The sequence below is a fragment of the Stegostoma tigrinum genome, chromosome 8 (assembly GCF_030684315.1).
Source record: "Stegostoma tigrinum isolate sSteTig4 chromosome 8, sSteTig4.hap1, whole genome shotgun sequence".
NCBI lineage: Eukaryota > Metazoa > Chordata > Chondrichthyes > Orectolobiformes > Stegostomatidae > Stegostoma > Stegostoma tigrinum.
In genome coordinates, this window is record NC_081361.1 from 61,163,223 (window position 1) to 61,184,909 (window position 21,687).

Consider the following 21,687-nt stretch of genomic DNA (forward strand, 5'->3'; position numbering starts at 1 on the left):
ATGAGTTGCTGTTCCTGCAACCTTCGGGTGGCATCATTGTGGCACTGCAGGAGGCCCATGATGGACATGTCATCCAAAGAATGGGAGGGGGAGTGGAAATGGTTTGCGACTGGGAGGTGCAGTTGTTTATTGCGAACCGAGCGGAGGTGTTCTGCAAAGCGGTCCCCAAGCCTCAACTTGGTTTCCCCAATGTAGAGGAAGCCACACCGGGTACAATGGACGCAGTATACCACATTGGCAGATGTGCAGGTGAACCTCTGCTTAATGTGGAAAGTCATCTTGGGGCCTGGGATAGGGGTGAGGGAGGAGGTGTGGCGGCAAGTGTAGCATTTCCTGTGGTTGCAGGGGAAGGTGCTGGGTGTGGTGGGGTTGGAGGGCTGTGTGGAGCGAACAAGGGAGTCATAGAGAGAGTGGTCTCTCTGGAAAGCAGACAAGGGTGGGGATGGAAAAATGTCTTGGGTGGTGGGGTCGGATTGTAGATGCCGGAAGTGTCGGAGGATGATGCGTTGTATCCGGATGTTGGTGGGGTGGTGTGTGAGAACGAGGGGGATCCTCTTGGGGCGGTTGTGGTGGGGGCGGGTTGTGAGGGATGTGTTGCGGGAAATGCGGGAGACGCGGTCAAGGGCGTTCTCGACCACTGTGGGGAGAAAGTTGCAGTCCTTGAAGAACTTGGACATCTGGGATGTGCGGGAGTGGAATGCCTCATCGTGGGAGCAGATGCAGCGGAGGCGGAGGAATTGGGAATAGGGGATGGAATTTTTGCAGGAGGGTGGGTGGGCGCAGGCGCGACAAGTCCCCCTCCACCGACACCCTCATCCGCCTAGCCGAACTCATCCTCACCCTCAACAACTTCTCTTTCGATTCCTCCCACTTCCTACAGACTAAGGGGGTGGCCATGGGCACCCGCATGGGCCCCAGCTATGCCTGCCTCTTTGTAGGTTACGTGGAACAGTCCCTCTTCCGCACCTACACAGGCCCCAAACCCCACCTCTTCCTCCGTTACATTGATGACTGTATCGGCGCTGCCTCTTGCTCCCCAGAGGAGCTCAAACAGTTCATCCACTTCACCAACACCTTCCACCCCAAACTTCAGTTCACCTGGGCCATCTCCAGCACATCCCTCACCTTCCTGGACCTCTCAGTTGCCTTCCTAACCTGTTCTTCCTCTCACCCATCCCTTCCTCCCACCCCAAGCCGCACCCCCATCTACCTACTAACCTCATCCCACCTCCGTGACCTGTCCGTCTTCCCTGGACTGACCTATCCCCTCCCTACCTCCCCACCTATACTCTCTCCACCTATCTTCTTTTCTCTCCATCTTCGGTCTGCCTCCCCCTCTCTCCCTATTTATTCCAGAACCCTCACCCCATCCCCCTCTCTGGTGAAGGGACTAGGCCCGAAACGTCAGCTTTTGTGCTCCTGAGATGCTGGTTGGCCTGCTGTGTTCATCCGGCCTCACATTTTATTATCTTGGATTCTCCAGCATCTGCAGTTCCCATTATCACTGACAATTGGGACATTAGTTGCCAACAGCTGTGTGTTCTGGAGGTTGTTCAAAGGGGCACTGGAAGAGACAACCAGAAGCATAAACTCAGCTAGCTGAGAAAAGGATATGAAGAAACCAGATGCTAGTCAATCCTACAGCTCTCACTCCCCTGTTGATTTCTACAAAAAAGGTGACAGGAACTGACGTGCCAGAATGGGACTTAGGAACAGCATAAGGTGATGCTTAACGTACAGTCAATTACCATGGTGCAAATCAACATCTTATAAATGGAAAGCCAATGTTTAAAACTTTTATATACGAATGGAATAGCAGGCACAGGTCAGTAAAAATTAGCATTGATTTTTAATGCTTTCAAGAATTAAGATAACACCGGAAGTGATCATGTGTTTGAGAGTGGAACTGGAAATATTTAGTAGTTTTAGTCTAGTTTACAAAACAGCTGATAGCATTTGGTGATAAAGGAAATTGCTGATACATTCTACCAAATATGTCATGTAATATTGAAGAGGTCATGTGTTCTGCATCAACTTTAAATTGCTAACATACTTTTCAACCAAAGGAATCAGTTGTCAACACTGCACTAAAATTGAGAAGCAAGAGAAAGGTTATTATTCTTGTACCATTTTAAAAAGAAACCTAAAGCAATGCTTGATTGAAGGCTTCTGAAGAACAAAAATATGAGATGTTGGTCTTGTCTGCAATTTGCATGGTCTGCAGATCAAGGAACTGAACCATGGCACTTCATAAGACCACGGGCTCCCATCCTGACCCCAATTTTTGCTACAAGGATTACTTTACTCACTGCGTAAGGCTTGACATTTTGGACTTGAATTAAAGCTCATATTACACACTAATTTTAAATGTAGCCATAGCCTCAGGAATTGTTTGGTGACCTTCAATAAAATTCATCTAATTTAAAAAAGAAACTTATGAAGGTGGTCTCCTTCAACCTTGGATCCCTCAGGCTTGAAAGTAATAGCTATTAAAATGTTAGTTCCATTTGTCTAATGCAATTCCACGCTCAACATCCATCTTCAGAGATTTGCCTTGCATTAACAGTTCAAACATAATTTAAAGTCTTACCATGAAGGTTATCAAACTTCTTACTACTTAGCTTTAATATCCTATGTACATTTTATAATGATCCAAAACTTTTCGTTATTTCAATAGAGAGAATGATTAAAACTAGATTATGAATGGTAAACAACGTAATTCTCATTATAATATATATTAAGGACCACCATATTTAGAAAAATATGATTTGTAGCCTGCTTAGAATTATGAGATTCTCACAGCTTATCTTGCTATCTTCTTTGACTCTACCTCTTTAAAATATCCAGTCAATCAAGTTTTACAGCATGCATAATTTAAAATACCCTCAATAGAGCAATATATAAATTAATACATCAATCCATGACCCACTGTGACCTTTTCTTTATTCCTTGCTCAACTGAAGTGTAATTAACAGTGAGAAATCTAAATAGCACTATGTTCCTATATTGACCTCGAACTATAACATATAATTATTTGATGCAATTAGAATGTTCCTGTGTATATTTCATAATTTCTTTCATTATATGTAAAGTTTCTTGGCAAATTAACTGTATATTTATTAAAATCCAATTTCCAAATTGTTGACTAAAGCCATATAATAGTTTAGGCTCAGAAACCAAGTTTTTCAAATCTTTTTGTACAAATTTATTGTTTCTATGAGGCAATTTGAGTCAGCTTAAATGTATTAGTTACTTAATTTATAAGTAGCCAGTAATTAAAACTACTTACCTAAGGGCTAAAAAACTAAAGGAACTATCACTTCTACTTCACCACCAAACATTAAAATAATCATCTTAATGCTAACAGAAAAGCATGCATGCTATCTTGTTTGGTTGTAGATAATAATCAACCACATTTCAGAATGATGACTAGGACACTTAGCAAAAATAACTGAAATCTTTAGGGCTTTTCTTCCTGTAATAATCAAAATATTGAGAGAAGAAACACAAAGAGAAAATCCTAAATCAAATATAATAATAAAATGGAGCCTATACAGTTCTGAGGAAGAGTCACCAGACCCAAAACATTAACTCTGATTTTGTCTTCACAGATGCTGTCAGACCTGCTGAGCTTTTCCAGCAACTTCTGTTTTGTTCCTATACTGTTCTATATGTGTGGGCTCAGTTTCTAAGAAAAGGCAAATAAACTTCCAGAAGCAAATCAAATGTGACAATTCTCTCACTTAAATGAAAGAAAATGTGGAAGAATCTGTCTAAGGACCCAATTAATACTGTTAGGTTTCCAACAGAAACCAACATACCAAATGAACAGAAATACCAACCGATCTTAATGAGAAAAAAAAGGGAAGAAGTTCCACTTTTTATGGATTGTACCTCAATCAAACCAAAATCAACATGAATCATCAGGCAAATGAACTGTAAATTACACTTTAAATAACAGGGCTAAGGTAAACCTTACTGACCTGCCAGGCAGTGCACTTAGCCCATAAAACATCAGTTCCATCCATAAAATCCTTAAAAGCTCTGAAACTTCTCTGGTAAAATTCTATCTCCCTTTCTCTGAAGCTTCATCTGCAATTCTCACCTGATAGTAATTTACTCCACCAAGTTTGAACAACACGCTTTTCACCAAAAGATGCATCTTTTAGATTCCTTACAGCTCTTCTCACGGATCCAAAATTATTACATTCCTTTTCTAGCTGCAAAACAACCTTCTTCACCCAATCCTGGTCACATGGGCTTATTTTTGTGCTGCACTCCAGGTCATCTGGCAGCAGCTTTTACTTTTATGTGCTGGCCTTGGAGGGAGTCCAGAGGAGGCTAATGAGAATGACGCCAGGGATGAAAGAAAGTTGTCAAATGAGGAGTGGTGGAGGACTCTAGGTATGAACTTGATATAGTCTGGAAGGATGAGAGGGAGTCTCTTCGAATTTATAGAATACTGAGAAATCTAGGTAGATAAGACATGGAGATGTTTCCCCTAGTAGGAGAGACTAGGACCCAAGGATACAGCCTCAGAGTGAAGGAGTAACCCTTTAGAATCGAGAGAAGGAGGAATTTCTTCAGCCAGACGGGGGTGAATCTATTGAACTCACTTCCATAAAAGACTGTGAGGCAAAATCATTAAGTGTATTTAAGACAGAGTTAGATATGTTCTTGATTAAGGGGAGCAAAGGTGACAGGGAGAAGGCAGGAGAATAGAGTTGAGAAAGGTAACAGCTATGATTGAATGGCACAGCAGACTCAATGGCTGAATGGCTTAATTCTTCTCCTTTATCATATGGCATTCCTAATATGTCTCCACAGTGCCACATATATTCAATTCCATTCCTTCCCATGTGAAAGTTTTCTAGGTTTGAGGCTTCTCCCGAAGAGCAAGGCAGTGATAGGTATCAGAATTGTCTACAATCATCACCAAATGAATGTGGTCACCACATGGCATCCAGACCAAATGCACAGCTACCATTACCTATTCAAGTTCACTGGCCCTCAAGACAATGTGCACAATATGACAGTACCTCCAAACAGCTGAACACCATTACGGCACTTGTATATCAATATGTTGGTAGTTCTTAGATATTAAAACATATTCTTTGATATTCCACACAGAATACGATCTTTATTTTTTTCAAGAACAAATGGTGAGGGACAATTGCCAGAAAATTTTTAACAGATTAAATTTTAATGGCAAATTGTATTAAAGCATCTAGCTCATCACAGCCTGTAATTATTGTAAATGTCAACTCACTCTCTCACTAGTATATTGTGCAAAACATAAATGCATGAATAATTATGTGTTAGATCTTGAAATATATATTTGTAGTTTTCAGAAATTTCAAATAATTTTAGTCTGATTAAAAACAAAGTACTGGAGAAACTTAGCAGGGCTGGCAGCATCTGTGGAGAGAGAAACAGAGTTAACTTTTTGATGTTTGTTATTGAACTCAAAATGCAGCGCTTTGGCATTTTATTTCAAATCTCCAACATGTGAGTATTTTGTTTTTATCTAAGCTGACTTAACTCAATTATGATCCAATTCGAATAAAAATGGTCCCCTCTAATTATTACAAGCACAAAGCAATTTCCTAAATGGAAGTGATTGAGTAATGACATTGCAACATTGTAATCTGAATGTTATTTGCTCTCTTCAGCTACATGGCAGATATTTCCAAAGCAAATAAATGACATTCCTTAAAATAAGCTTGAATTTATTCCGCCTGAGGTAAACAGCTTGTTATGTAGACAAAACTGATAACAAATATCATGGAATCTAAAAATCTTCACCAGTACATCCAATGGTTATTTCTATGTCAAAATAATACATCTAAAGCTTTAGTGCACAATTACACTAAGTTACTTCCTCTGGCATTTTTCTGTCACACTTTGTTGAAAACATCTGCATTATTGTAAGGTAATGTAATCTCTAACTACAGTGAGCAAAACTATGTGAGATCTACTAGCTTTATATGGAAGTTGACAGCACAGGTTGAGTATGGATTGGACTCTGCCTATTGCAAACTATTGGAGGAATTGGTTTCATCGGCTAATCACTGGGATATATGACCAATATAATAAAATTGTGCTGGCACTGAAATTCATACAATGTGTTGCTCAAGTGTGTGATAGGCAAAATATTCTGTTGAACTCACAGTAATGTCCTACGAACAGAAAATACCACTGCATCAACATGGCAGCAGCATGAAACTGCAACAGCTGCACGAGCCTGGAAACGTTTTGAAATAATTTGCCCTTCCAGGATATTTTGAAGTAAACTGGATACTTTTCTGGTCTGAAGTTGGTGGTCTTTGGTTCATGCGTAAGTTTTCATGATACACACTGAACATTAATCCTGATCAGGATAGCCATCATCCCGCAGGATAGCTTAAATGTGTTTCATTTCTGCACTGAAGTGCAAGGTAAACGTATGGCTGGATACTGCTTAGAAGGCCAATCTTATAGTGAATGGAGCTATATGAATCCAAACCTGTAATTACCAGCAATATTCAAGCTATGTACTACCAAGTGGTCAATAAACATGTTCCAATTGTGGATTTGTTGCTGGCTGCATGTAAAATGTTTTGTTCCTTATCATTCAATTCTAGTTTTGATGCTGCAGTCCTTACTAACTCTTGAGTGCTACAGGCTGTCGACTCGATGTTAAATGCTATTTTATTACTAAAGAACTGTGAGAAATAGACTTTTTTCATTTCAACAAAACCACTGAAACAAAAGGCTTTGGACTGGATTTTTTTTTGCCTAAGTGTCATTTTTACAAAATTTCATGAAGGGTTTCTCCCTGCAAGGCCAAATGAGCTCTCTCGCTATCTTAACAAGCTTGCCTCATTAACTGTCTACCCTGCCCCTATGGCCTCACCCCCAGCCAATTCTACTGCCATTATACTACTCGCCATGCCCAGAACCATTGCTTGTGCTGGGATTGCCCAGAAGGGACTGGCATCCCTCATCCTGGTTCTCTCTTTAAAAGGCCACTGTGTATTTGGACAAGTTCTGTTAATCCAGAACTGCCCTGCATGGTTCCTGACATTTGTCAAGTTCATGGCAGAGAAGAGAAAACTGGAACTCCACCTTGACCCAGAAGTCCTGTATGGAGTGGCACATGAGTGGGACAGCCTCTTCAGAATGAGCAAAACAGGCAATGACACCAGACAATGCCAAACTGGTCCAAGGTTGTCACAAAGGTCAATGCAGGCTCCACTGTCTAGAGAAATGCCCAGCAGTATCAGAAGAAGGCCAATGGCCTTCTCCACTCCATTAGGGTAAGTGATACCATCTGCTCTCCGATACTTCACTCTCAATCTATCTCTACTACTGCACTTACCTTCACTGTCATTGTCTACCACTGGCACTATTGCCTGCAATATTGCTTCATTCATTGTCACTCACCCCAATCACTTACACCAAAAGTTACAGCTGTGCCTTGCACTTGTAAATCCCTTAATATCTGCCTCTCCAGGAGAAAAACAGCTCATAATCAGGCAGAAAGAGCCAAGTCGAATGCCTGATATTCAGCTCTTCATCCCTGATAGGAACCTGACCCTGACCACCTCAAGGAGCTGACTAAATGTGCAAAAGGCCCTGGACTGGTTTGAGAGGCTGTCCTTCACATGGAACTCCTGACCATAGGCAATCTCCCTTGACTTGACAGAGGGCTGCTGACAGCCATTTAAAACTTCCTGGCTTTGCTTCTATGCTAAACGGCATGGCAGTCCAGCAGTCCTATGAGCCTGTTATCTCTGGCTGAGGGGTGAGGTGCAAATAATGAAGGAAATGCAAGACAGGATGGCATGAGCATCAAGTCACCTTAAAATAAGTGCAAGACAACAAGTGAAAAAACTGGAGATGCAGGCTTGTCTAGTTTATGAGTTTTGGTTGCACATCATTGAGCGCAATGTGTCCTTGCTGCAGCATCACAATAGCTTTGTGTCCCAAGGTTCAACACTGAAGTGCAGAGATGTACTATAAATGGAGCAGAGATTTTTATTTGCTTGAACATGTCTGATTTATCATGTGTGTGACATGGAGTGCATTTGGCTGGTGCCCATGCAGCATGTCCTGAGATATTTATACCTGATGTCCAACATGGAGCTCCTTTGGAGTATGTGGCAAGTGGAATAACTAGGTACCCACACTGACTTCCATGTCGTGAATTCCAGGTGTCATTTTGTTTGGAGTGTGTGGTAGGATTGGAAATTGCATATTTACGGAGTGAGATGTGAAGATAATAAGGTCATTAAACAAGCAATAACTCCCCTTAATAGCATCTCGCCACTGCCTAGTAAGAATCTCACCCTGAACTTAGTTAAAAGAGACAGTGAGTTTCTCCCGGCCTTAAGGTAGGCCTCACTGGACTTTTCATGTGGTTCTACCACAGTTCTGGTCATAACCTACAAGATTTTGCCCTTTGAAACATGCAATTGGATGCTACAGGAGCCTGGCATCACTATTAGTATCAAAAGCATAACAGCTTATATCTAAAAGCATAGTACTCATATGAAAAAATGTGCTTACTCATAATGTTCTATTTCCTTTCTTTCAGTCATTCACAAATCGTATTACTGACTTGACACCAATTGCCCCTATCCACTTTAAGCAGTTCCTAGCAAATATTCACATATTTCAAGGGAACATAAAAGAGGAGACATAGGATGACAACTAGCCACTAGGAATAAAAGGTTGGTAGTTGTGAAGCAATCAGAATAGATCTCTACCAGATTGCATTCCTAAATTATTAAGTAATATACATCCTATTATTCAATAATTATCATTAAAGCAATGATCTACTTTCAAATAGAAAACAGTCTGGTAAGATTTACCGGTGTTTATAAGCAGTTATCATTGAGCATGGGCCAATGAGTGACTTACATTCCAAACTAACTGCAATTCTTAGAATGAGTGACTACTACAGGCTTATACGGTTCAAATTCCAAAAAAGGATTATAACAACCTCATAAATAAATACATTTGTGGGCTCACAAGACTGGTCAACATTGTAAGCAGATTTTTAAAGATTTGTTTTTGGGATATTTGAGATACTGGTAAGGCTGTATTTATTACTAATTCCTCATTGCCTTCAGAGAGACCGTCCTTTGAATCTTACTGGCTCAGTCCTAGTTCCAAGTATGTCCCTATGTTAGCAATTATCACTTGATGTTTACCATTCATAATGAAGGACTTACCTGTTATCCTATATCCACTACTTATACAATCTCCAGTGTTCAGCCCCTAGCCATCTCCTTCTCACTATGGACATTTAATCATTCCACTTGTAATCCCTCTCAAATTAATAGGTACTTCTTTAGGAATTGATGTGTGTCCTAGATATGGCTTTTTTCACAGATTTTTTCACAGTGCATCATTAATTGGAGCTGTATAAGTCAATCTAGCAATTGACAACTCCAATTTTCAACTGTGCAAAACTCATACTTTTGCACCTACTTGGCATATAAATCGATAACCTCTTTGCAGCCATGATATGTTGGACTTGCATCATAATCAATCCCTCATCCCATAAATGAAAAAGACAAAAGAACTGAGGATGCTGTAAATCAGGAACAAAAATAAAGTTACTGGAAAAGCTCAGCAGGTCTGGCAGCATCTGTGAATGAGAAAACAGAGTTAATATTTTGGGTCCGGTGACCCTTCTCAGTTCTGATTTCTCCTTCACAGATGCTGCCAGACCTGCTGAGCTTTTCCAGCAACTTTGTTTTTGTTCCTCATCCCACAAATGCATGCTTCCCTGGCTTCTCTGTCATATCTGTTCTTATGATGCATTCTACTCGAGCATGATCTCCCTTGACCATGTGTATTTGATACGCCGAGCTTCTGCTCTCACCCCTTTCTCCATTTCCTAGAACAATAATAAGGTTCTCCTTGTCCTCACTGTCTAGTCTACCAGCATCCAGCTTCAATGTACAATCATTTGTTGTTCCCATCTCTCAATACAATGCCACCATGAAGCGTACCTTCCACTCCCCGTTCAACATTGTGAAGGATGAGTCTCTCCAGGAAACCTGATCCCCTCTCAATTGCTTACTATACCCTCTCCCTTCCCTTTTCACGTTCCCATCCAAGGATAGAAGTTCTTGCCTATCCGAGTACCTCCTCCATTCTCATCATTTAAAATCTAAAACAAATCTTCCAGGTTTAACAATGATTTGCTTATATTTATTACAATTTAGTATTTACTGTTCACAATGGGGTCACTTGTTTAATGGGAAAACAAAATCCAGCTTGGATAACTATGCTGCGGAACACTTCCAAACTGCTTGTAAGTGTAACCCAAGTTTATGATTACTTGTTATTTCATTTGTCCATCTCATTCCTACATTGTGTCCTCCCCTTCCTACCTTTTCAATTAGACATATTACAGCTTCAGGAATCAACATTGAGCTCAACAATTTCTAATCAGTTGTTTGTAATAATTCCATTACTCTACTTGAGTCTCCTCCATACTCTTCCATTATTATCCCTTGTTGCCTTTTCATGAACTCTTCCCTACCTTCCAGCCTGTTGCAGATCTTCCCTATATTCCACTCAGCTCTCTTCCCAACACCCTCACCCAACCACAACCACCACCCAGCAAATTTCCCATTCTTTGTATTTGTTTAAGCCTGTTATATATCCAACATTTCCCAGTTCTGATTTTCCACCTGAAAAATTAACTTTCTTTTGGTGCCAACAGATACTGACATGCTGAGTATTTCCAGCATTCCCTTGTTTATTTTTCCGATTTCCAGCATTTTACTTTTGTGCATTGTCACACTTGTCCATCTTGGCGATGAAATTTGCAAAGAACCAAGATGGAATTCAATAATTTAGCAAGGTTTAAACAGTATACAATGCTGTCTCAGGGCTTTTGTGGCACAGCGGTAGTGTCCCTGCATATGAGCCTAACAGCTGAGGTTCAAGTCTTATCTGCTTTAGAGATGTGTCGGAACACATCTGGACAAGCTGATTAAAAATATTAATGCCCGTGTGGTGCAGCAGTAGTGTCCCTATCTCAGGGCCAAGATGGCCATTTTCAAATCCCATTTGCCCCAGAGATGCATAAATAACATCTCTGAACAGGTTGATTAGAAAATATTTATAATGCTGTCTCAGTAATGAAGGAGGTGGATGTTGTGTCCAATAGCAGGGACAGTGATTAGTTCAAGTTCTCTTCTGGATGGTGTTTAGTTTTTTTTTAAGCATTGTTACACTTGCACCAATGCAGGTGAATGGTGACTGTCCCATCACATCCTTTACGAGATCTTGTTGATGGTGGAGAATTTTTGAGAGATCAGAAAGTGTAATACTTATGATGGGTAATCCCACATATGCTCTGTCTTTGTAGATGCATTGTTCATATAGTTGATTCCTATAAACTGTCAGTCAATGGTGATCATGTGATAATGGAGGACTCAGTAATAGTTATGACATTAAAAGTCAAGGGAAATAGCTGGACTTCAGCAGTTCAAGAATAATGTTACACAAATTCTTCTGCACTTTATCATTGGTATACATTGAAAAGCATGTAAGCAGATGGTCTTATTCATATCAATGGTAATACTCTACCATCATTCTGTCAGTGTAAGCTGTGAAAGAATAAGCCCTGTAGCCAAGATACAGATGATACATTTGTGATTCCATTGGGATTAGACAGGCCTTTATATCTTCCCAATAGTGTGGTCAGTACATTTACGTGCAAACACACAAGTACCAAAATGCTTAATAAATGAAGAACTGGCAATATATTTTATGAACTGTCACTCTTTCACTGTTTAAGAAAGAAAGTATCCAATGTTAAAAAAGCCAAATAAACAAGCTGGTTTATTCTTCTCATGTCTGTTCTCTATTGGTATCTGAAATGACTCCAGCATAAAGGCTAAAGGCAATGGCCTCTTCATGTCACTAGCTATGGAACTGGTGTTAGGAGCAGGTGAAGAGGAGTGAATTGGTTCCCCTCTGTTAATGGTTGGCCACAACAAATGCTTATAATTTTTTTCCAGCATGAGGCTATATCTCTCTCCCTAATAAAAAAATACAGTTACCCAATGTCCACTATACCAGTAAGAAACTAATTACAAGGTCTTCTTGAGTGAAAGGCAGAGCAATTTTATTTTGTTCTTGCTCTGAGAAAAGAATAATAAAGATGCAATGTTAAGCACACATGTACCACATTCCAAAGGGATAGTATCCAGTAGAAAAGGTAGATGAAAGAATATAGAACGTCAGGAGAGATTACATTTTAACCTGAGACTTTAGTTGTTTAATTAGTGTCCTGTAACATCAGAGGCAGCAAATGTTTCAGTTGTTTTTGGTATCCTTGGCAAACTTACCTTTTAGCTTAAGGCCCCATGTTGGCCACTTCTGTGTCTTCTAAAGCTTTCAACACTAAATTTTCCACTGCTTTGTCAGGTTGACCTGGACTAAAATCCTTTCTTCTCAATTTCATCACACAGTCATAAATGTTACACATATTTATCATTGAAGTCTTGTCAGGATGCTAAAAATTACCATCAGTTTTAATTAATAGTTATATTCTACTGTAAAACAATAAAAATTCTGAGAATTAACAGCAAATACATTTTTTAAACTTTGATGTGGATCTAGGAGGAACAGGTATAGTCTCTGATCAATTTTCCTTACATTTCCCATACCCACTAAATCATCTTTCCTCCCCATTCCACTTCTCCCCTTTTATCAAATCCACCCACTTGCCCTGGTTCACATCAGCTGAATCTTTTGTTCCAATAACTTCCTTAATCTAAAGTATCCACAAAATCTAAATAGAGATTGATGGCATTCTGAACCTTTGACAGCCTCTCAAAGCGATTCAAACAATTTTTCACTCATTTTCTGTAAAACTGAAACAATAGCAGTAACCATTATAAATGTCTCTGAAATAACTCAGACTCATAAGCCAAGCTACAAATCTTTGCTAAAACGTTGAATATTTTGAGTTTTGGAATGCAATATTAATGGAATGTGATGGGCAGCAAGGAACTTCCTGACACTGAGAGCAGAAAGTCCCATTTTCCAACCAAGTGTTGAACAGCAAGATGAGGTTCTCAGTAGTGAGCAGTGAGAGGTCTATTTGCATGCATTAACATCTTGTTATTAATTAATTTTGCATCATGTATAAGTAATTTCCCATTGTCCCATTCACTGGATAGAAAGTAGACAGTGACAATTTTTGACATGAAAGTCAAAGCGCTAAACTGATCCGAGATTGCCAATTGCTCATCTGGTCCTCCATCATAGACAGTAGTCAACAACACCATAAAAAACACACAATGGGCAGAGACTGGCTGCACACCCTACCCTACTTTGGTACGCTTTAATGCTGTACTATACATTGTACCAGCACTTATCTATTGCAATACTGCAAGGACATTTTGCATGCAGGGACAAGCAAGCATCTGTTGCCTTCAACCAGTGTGCATCACTGGATTCTCTCTTGGTCTCTTAGCACTCACTTTGTGCCACTTCGATGACTCGCAGCAGCTCTGCCTTTCCCTGTCCTGCCTTTTTGCACTGTGCCCCCTCAGCCAGAGCTTAAAGCCTCACTGTATTTCTGTGTTGATCTGACTTTCAATAAAGACACAAAATCAGGCAGCCTAACATGGTTACCTGTAATCATCACTCAAGGAAGTGGAACGTTGCTGTAAATCACCGGCCTCCATCAATCTCAAACCTGCACCATGTACCAATAGCGTACATCATGCACACACTAGATATACATCAACCAAATGTCCGTGTCTCAAAGTCTACAGTGCGCAGAGCTCAGTCAAGTCAAGGGCGACCCTCTTTTGTCAGAAGGTCCTGAACAGTGCATCAAGAGCTGAGCACCCTGAAATCATTGCAGGTTCTTAGGTGTGTTCAGTCATTCACTTACTGTCTGGGTTAGAATCCTCTCCTCATAGGGGGCAAGGGGCCACATTTTGGGCATTCCACCTATCTTGACTCTGTCTACCCTATTTTGTGCCTTTGTCTCAGTCCAGGAGAAAAAAAAAGGGTGGAATGAATGTGAAGAAAGTGGCTGGCATAGCTGCAGTGCTGGTGCAGGTGGGGAAACAGTAGTGAGATACCTGGAGTGAGAAGGCAGCACAGAAGATGTTCACAGCTGGTGGTGTAGGGCAATAGGCTGGGTGAGAGCAAATGAGAGAAGGTATTGCACGTGATAGTGAGGATGGTAAACCATGCGTTTTGCTGGGTGCCAGGTGCAGCAGAACAGAAGGAGAAAGTATGAGGTAATAGAGGGAAGGTGGTGGCACTTATCCTCATGGAGTGCAGAAGATCATTGATCATTAATATTTTTGTGACCTAGTTGTACATTCCTCCAGGCAATGAAAGGGGGAACCTTATACCAGGCTGCCAGTATCTGCTGGTGTGGTCTCCCCTGACAGTACAAAAGGAGGAGGACTGCTCTCTTCTGCAGGACCCCATCTGTGAGGGCTCCCAGGTTCCTCTCAGCAAAGCAAAATGACAATTTCGCTGCCTGATATACCTAGGGATAATTCGTAGCAAGCTCCAGACTGACTATGCTTGACCGAATGCAAGCTGGGATTTAAGAATGACACCAAGTGCCAAGAATCATGGGAGATTCCGCAGTGACAAGTCTTCCAACTATAGCAAGTGGGAGAATACAATAAGTGGAGTGCCATAGGACATGATGCGTAGGCAATAAAGCAAGTTTTGGAAGGTAATCTCACTCGGCCTTACTGAGAGACATCCTCAGTGGAACACAGCAGAAATTAGATAGCTGAGTTCTGGTAAATTTCAGCTCATTGAATATCATAGTTATGACCTGGTAAGGAAGTGGTCTGTTTTTGTCGAGGAGGTAGGGTAAAAGGTTCATGAGTGAAATTAATAAATTTACATGATTAACATTGCACCCAAGCCCATGTTGTGTGAACCTTTGGCTTTCAGTTAAAGGTTTGCCTCCAAGGCACGCCCCTGAAGTGAAATTGTGAGACAATAAAGATTAATATCGGCTCAGTGATGGTTCTGTTGCCTCTAAGTCTGAAAATTGTGGATTAAATCTCACTCAGAGATTTTAGTATAAAATTTAGGTTGAGAACTTGACTCAACATTATAGTTTATTGCACTGTGGAAGATGCCAAATTTCAGTTTTGATATTTAAAAATGGAGTACATCTGCCTTTGCAGGGATGAGTAAAAGAATCAGATCAGACTTTGTAAAGGTGAGAGACGGAGTTTTTCCAGGTGACCTGTTCAATATTTATCCCTTAACTAATGTCACTACAAAAGATTATTATGTCATTATCACATATGCATTTTGTGGACCATTGTTGTGTGTTAATTTGTTACTCTTTTTATGTTCCAACAGTGATTACAAATTACAACGGTTCTAAAGTGTTTTAGCAGTCCTTCAGGTATTTGTGAAGGTGGAGTTTCATGATGATGCGCATGTTGGGCAAAGATAGCAGAGTCTGGGGTAGACCATTTAAATATCGATTATAATGTTATGACATTTCCAAGAAGATGTCCAACCAGAATTGGCAATACTATTAAGATACCCAATTATTGAAAACAGCAGTTATGATCTTCATTATCCAAATTTCAAATGGGTTATATGCCATTTTATGAAAACGTACAAAGGTTACAAGTAGCTGTCTAAAAACAAAGGCTTGTGAGTCACATGATACGGTCGTGTGAAGGAATCAAACATTAAAGGTTTTCATCACCTGACATATTTAGATGCTTCTTTTTCACTGTGAGGACATAATTGCAACTAATTTGTAGCATAGAGGTGTGTCATGAAGTGTTCTCAGCAGATGTGGCTTATAAATAAATATCGTTAAAAAAATGGACAGTAATTCTGTGGAATGGTTGTAAGAAAGGCAAAATCTTAAGAATTTCCAACAAGCAGTTGACAGCAAAATGTAGCTGGTAGTGAATAGGATCTTCTGGTCCCCTTTACTTTTCTTCACAATCTCTTCCTGTTCTACATTTTTATAGTTTAATTTTACTTTTTCCAATCTATTTTATCTTTTCACTGCCAATATCTATTCTGGAGTTGGCTAGATATGTCTTTGATCTGTAAAAACATCAAACATGAAAGAACTCTATCAAATGAGTATACTTTTCTGGCACCTTTGAATACTATCAAAAATCACAACATAACTTACATTAATATTTTTCTTTATCTGAATATATCAAAAATTACATTATGATTATTAACTTGCGGGTAGATGATGCAAATGCCACTGGTATAAGGTATCTTCTGAGAGTAAATTGTGAGGATATCTAATATTTCAGGCATTTTTGTCATTTAAACCATTTTTCATGTAGCTGTGGCTTCTAGAGGTTTGAGAGCAATTTTATCCCCCACAAATGATTAGTTCAGAGTTGGATGAATCTAAGAAATAAGTACCTACTATTCATTCAGATAGCACAGAACTGCTATGGATTTAATTGACATAGAAAAGCATAAATGATTCTAAACTGTCAAGGACTAAGACAAGGCTAAGATAAAAGTCACAAAGATTACACTCCCCGGCATTCTGAGCTCATTCAACTCTACAGACATTCCTCAGCAGGGAGTCAGCTATGAACCTCTTTATCAATGCTAATGTTTAAAGGCTGGTAAATAATCTCAAAAACAAGTGTAAGCCAAAAACTCAAACAAGGTGATGGACAAGGAAGAGGTAACCGTTCCTACATCTTGGGTGGCTGTTCTGTATTCATTGATTAGAAACATTTAAACAACTTAATGACATAAGGTAAAGTATCAATCTCTAGAAATAAAGTATGTTAACATGTAGCGATAGTAAGAACTGCCGGTGCTAGAGTCAGAGTCGATACAGTGTGAAACTGGAGGAACACAGCAGGTCAAGCAGCATCAGATGAGCAGGAAAGTCAATGTTTCGGGCCTAAACCTTTATTAACATGTGCTTGGAGATAGGGGATTGCATCATCAGGTGGCAGTCCTCATCAGGCAGGTGCCTTCTTCAGAAGGTAAATGAACCAGGATGGATTGAGGAAGACCAGTGGAAAGTTCCCTAATGCTCTGAATAGAGAGTAGGATGATGCTGTCATGAGTTACTGAAATCAACACACTCCATACCAATGCTTATTTGATTAGTGAACTGCTCTTGGCCATCATGTCCATTATACTTTTACCGCCGATTTAACTAACATACATAAATTTAACATGCTTAGCAACCACTCTAAAATTAGCTATGAATACTCAACTGTTTTCTTCTCAGATGTATGTGGTTTGAGAGCCCACAATGTTACATTGAAATGTTATAATTTTAATATCTCAGACTGCGCCTCAATCCATCTGCTCAATGAAGGTAAAACTGGGTCTGGACAGCCTAACTGTTCAAAAGGCTGGCAATGGAATTGAAGCATCGTAGTGAGACTTGGAATTCTGCATTTAACATGTTTTACTGTTTAACTCTGGCTGGCAAAGCCTTGGGAAGTATGGCAGACCAATGGGAGATAAATACAAAGACTTTCTGGATTAGCATGTACCATAATTTAATAGATGGAAATACATATGAATTTAAATTCAGCATGAAGCATTGACTAGGGAACATCAAATCATGAAATTTACTTCAATGTGTACTTCAGCTGTGTACCAATTAATTTATTTTAATTTAAACAGATTAATGTCTTAAATTAACAGGCAAAAATACCATAGAAAGCATTGCCAGTATCACCTAGTGAATCATCTGTTATGCACTGATAAGATTTTTAAAATATACTTTGTGCAGCAAGTTAAACAAATGCACATTCAAACAACATTGGATATGAGCTCCTTGGGAAGGACATGCAAAAGCTTGGTTAAAGACGTGGATTTTAAGGAATGGTTGCAAAGAGAAGAGAGTGAAAAGTTTAGGAAGGAAATCCTAGACCTTAGAACCAGTATTTTAGAACGCAGTATTTTTGAAGTGGAGTCTCTGTTGCAATGTAGATAATTTAATAACTAATTGTGCATGACAATCTTCCACAGTGATTAGATAATAAAGTGTTAATCTTCTTGTTTGTCTTGATTGTTAGATATATTTTTGTCAGAACATCAGGACTAACCTTTGTCTTTTGAAATAGTGCCATGGGATATTTTATGCCAACCAAAGAGGCCAAATGGGGCCTCTGATTAATATCTCAATGGAAAGTCTCCCTCAGTAACTGCACTGGAGAATAAGCTTAGAACTTTGTAGTAAAGTCTGTGAAGTCAGAATTGAAACTACAAACTTCCATGGACCAAGAGGGTGTACCGTTAAAAGTGTGCTGCCTTGTTTGAATTGCACAGATTCAGATTCATATGAAAGGAGAATTCAGAACTGTTTGTGGAAATGGGCCAAGTTAGAGAATGAGGGGAGAGTGTACGAACAGATTTAAACATAAGGAAAATACTTTTACAAGTGCAAGCTCTGGAGGATTACAGCCAATGCAATGAAATACCAATGAAAGAATGATGATAAGACAGACAGGTTTCCTAACCCCTTCACCCAATTGATAATTTTCATCAAACAGTGTTTTGTGATGAAGCCATTAATTTGTTTTGCAGTCTGACTTAGATATCTAGTAACGACTGGCCACTTCATTTCAGGAAAATATTTTCACACAGCAACCAGAATAATCAAGTGTCTATGAACTTAGGTCGATCTTCTGATAATGTATACTTCTTGCACGTGGACATTCTCCTAATAATAGCTGTATTCATCCATGAGATAACATCTCAATGAGCTCTTTACATTAAAAGGATACAGGCATCTTCTGTGTAAGGAACTGTGCTGGTAGTTCCTCCTACTACATAACTGTAAAAGGAAACTTCCAATGTGTAGCAGTAGGAGGTGTCATCCAGAAGACCACCAAGGAAGCGGCGTCCTGTGCCTGCCTTCACTGCATCTCGGTTAAAGCAAGTACTGGACTAAAAATGAAACGTTTGAAAATTAAAAACTTAAAATCAAATCAATAAAAATAATTTTATCATCATGACAGTCTTGCACAGCACTACACTGCCACAAACATTCACACTGTTTCGAAATCAATGGCAATTGAATCACATTCTCTTGTAACGAAAACATCCCTGTTGCAGAATTCCTTTAGTATTACTTATAAACGATAGAATTGGAAAACACTGTGGGCATCGAAATTTGACAGCCCTCAAAACAGCTGCAGGGATAGCAGTCCATGATTAAAGTATCCCCGTTGACTGCAATGCAGGCAGCATGTCAACTTTACACTTTCTACGATTTTAATGGATTTCAGTGTCCAGCCAGTACTACATGTGTTGTTCATCGAAGGCTCCCAAGCAGGGGACCAATATTGTGAGTGCTAATAGCTTCCTTGCACCTCTTAAAGAAAGGTATATTGGGTAGAAACAGGTACTAACAGTCGTTTAGGAAATGGAGCTGATCTGGGAACTATTACATAATGGAACAAAGTAAGAACACACAAAATTCAGGGGGGACCTTGGTGGAAAAGTTGATAAATAATAGAGATGTTGAGCATCACTCAGGAGACTGGTGGCCTTCCAAGTACACACTTGAGGGGAGCATTATCGGACTGTTGTCCTAAGGGCATTCACTAATTCCTGCAAGATGTTCAGTGACCTCACGAGCAGTTAAAATCATTGAATGCAACTTCAAATGCTGTATCCCTCCAATTGTACACTGGCCTCACCCCTTGCTCAATTCACCGCCCATTTAAAACTTAGCTACTAACAACTTCTGACACTCAGGACTCATTTCATTCTTATGCCATGTTGTATCCTCAGACACTGAATACTACTGTTAGTGTTACACCCACATCTCACAGATTATACATACTCCTAACTGTTCAACAATGACAGGCATATATTCAACTTTAGCAGAGGTGCAAGCAGTTGGCAGCAAATAAGTGATAAACATTTTTCAGGAGACTGCATCTTTACACAGTAAGACACTGGATATCTGTGTTCTTCAACAAGACTAATGCAAGTTCAGTATTTCTGGAGGGTGAGGTTGCACCTAAAAGCAAAGTGCTGTGAAAGATGGAAGGTAGAACCTCAGTAAGTAGTGACACTTGGTGTTTGCATACTGAGGATCTACGCACAGCTTGATGCAGCCACACACAAAGGTAGCCATCAGGGCGAGGGTGGCGTTCGGTACGCCCTTTCCCAGGTCTTTGTACATGGTGTCTCTGCGGACCCGGTCCATCCTCGACCCCCAAATGAAGTGGAAGATGGCCCGGGTGACCGCAGTGGCGCAGGTCCAGGTAATGGGCCAGGCCTGCGCCACATATAACAGTACCGAAAGCCCCTTGCACCTGACAACCAGGTTCTTACCCGCGATGGAGAGGGACCGGAGCGTCCACCTGCCCAGCTTCTGCTTAAATTTGGAGATACGCTCCTCCAAAGTCTTAGTGCATGCCCCAGCTCCACCAAACCAAACACCCAGCACCTTCAGGTAGTCCGTCCTGACGGTGAAGGGGATGAAGGAGCGGTCGTCCCAGTTTCCGAAGAACATGACCTCGCTCTTACCCCTATTGACTTTGGCACCCGAGGCCAGTTCAAACTGGCCGCAGATGTCCAACAGCCTACTCACCGACCGACAATCGGTGCAGAAGACGGCGACATCGTCCATGTACAGGGAGGTCTTGACCTGAAGGCCTCCGCTGCCTGGGATAGTCACGCCCTTCAGGCTCACGTCCTTCCTGATGGAGGCGGCGAAGGGCTCCACACAGCACACGAACAAGGCAGGAGAGAGTGGGCAGCCCTGCCTGACTCCAGATCTAACAGGAAAACTGTCTGATTCCCACCCGTTGATCGAGACTGCGCTAACGATGTTGGCGTAGAGCAGCCGGATCCAATTGCGGATGCCCTCCCCGAACCCCAATTTGGAGAGGACGTCCCTCATGTAAGCATGAGAGACCCTGTCGAAGGCCTTCTCCTGGTCCAGGCTGACGAGGCAGGTGTCCACCCGCCTGTCCTGTACGTAGGCGATCGTATCCCTGATGAGCGCGAGGCTCTCAGCGATCTTCCTGCCCGGCACAGCACAGGTTTGGTCAGGGTGAATCACCGACTCCAAGACAGACCTGACCCGGTTGGCAATGACCTTGGCCAGGATTTTGTAATCCACGTTCAAAAGTGAAATGGGACGCCAATTCTTAATTTCTTCCCTCTCCCCCTTCCTCTTGTAAATGAGGGTGATGATGCCCTTCCTCATGGACTTGCACATTTCCCCTGCCCGAAGCGCACTATCGTACACCTCCAGCAGGTCCTGGCCGACCAGGCCCCACAGAGCAGAATACAGCTCGACCGGTAAGCCATCACTTCCGGGAGTCCTATTCCTCTGCAAGGACTTGAGGGCTCTGGCCAGCTCGTCCAGGGATATCGGCCGGTCCAGCCACTCCCTCGTGCCGTCGTCTAAGGCCTCCGTGATAGACGACAGGAACGACTCGGAGGCCGTGCTGTCCGTGGGCTTCGTGTCGTACAGTCCGGCATAGAAGGATCTGCTGATCCTCAAAACGCCGGGCCGAGATGACGTCACCGAGCGGTCGTTCTCCTTCAGCCGGCTAAGCACAGAGCTCTCTTTGTGCACCTTCTGAAAGAAGAAACGCGAGCATGTCTCGTCCTGCTCCACGGAGCGGACCCTGGACCGGAAGATTATCCTGGAGGCCTCCGCGGCGAAGAGCGAGGCTTGCTGGC

General features: G+C 41.1%; 1 protein-coding gene across 4 annotated transcripts in view; it reads right to left on the reverse strand.

Annotated features, from left to right (window-relative positions):
• Window positions 1–21,687, reverse strand: part of agbl4 (AGBL carboxypeptidase 4) — a 736,228-nt gene that overhangs the window by 65,156 nt on the left and 649,385 nt on the right. For all 4 annotated transcript variants that reach the window (XM_048538942.2, XM_048538940.2, XM_048538939.2 and 1 more), the window contains one exon: window positions 18,765–18,927. In XM_048538942.2, the coding sequence (XP_048394899.1) occupies window positions 18,765–18,927 (163 nt within the window). The remainder of the gene's footprint in view (window positions 1–18,764; window positions 18,928–21,687) is intronic.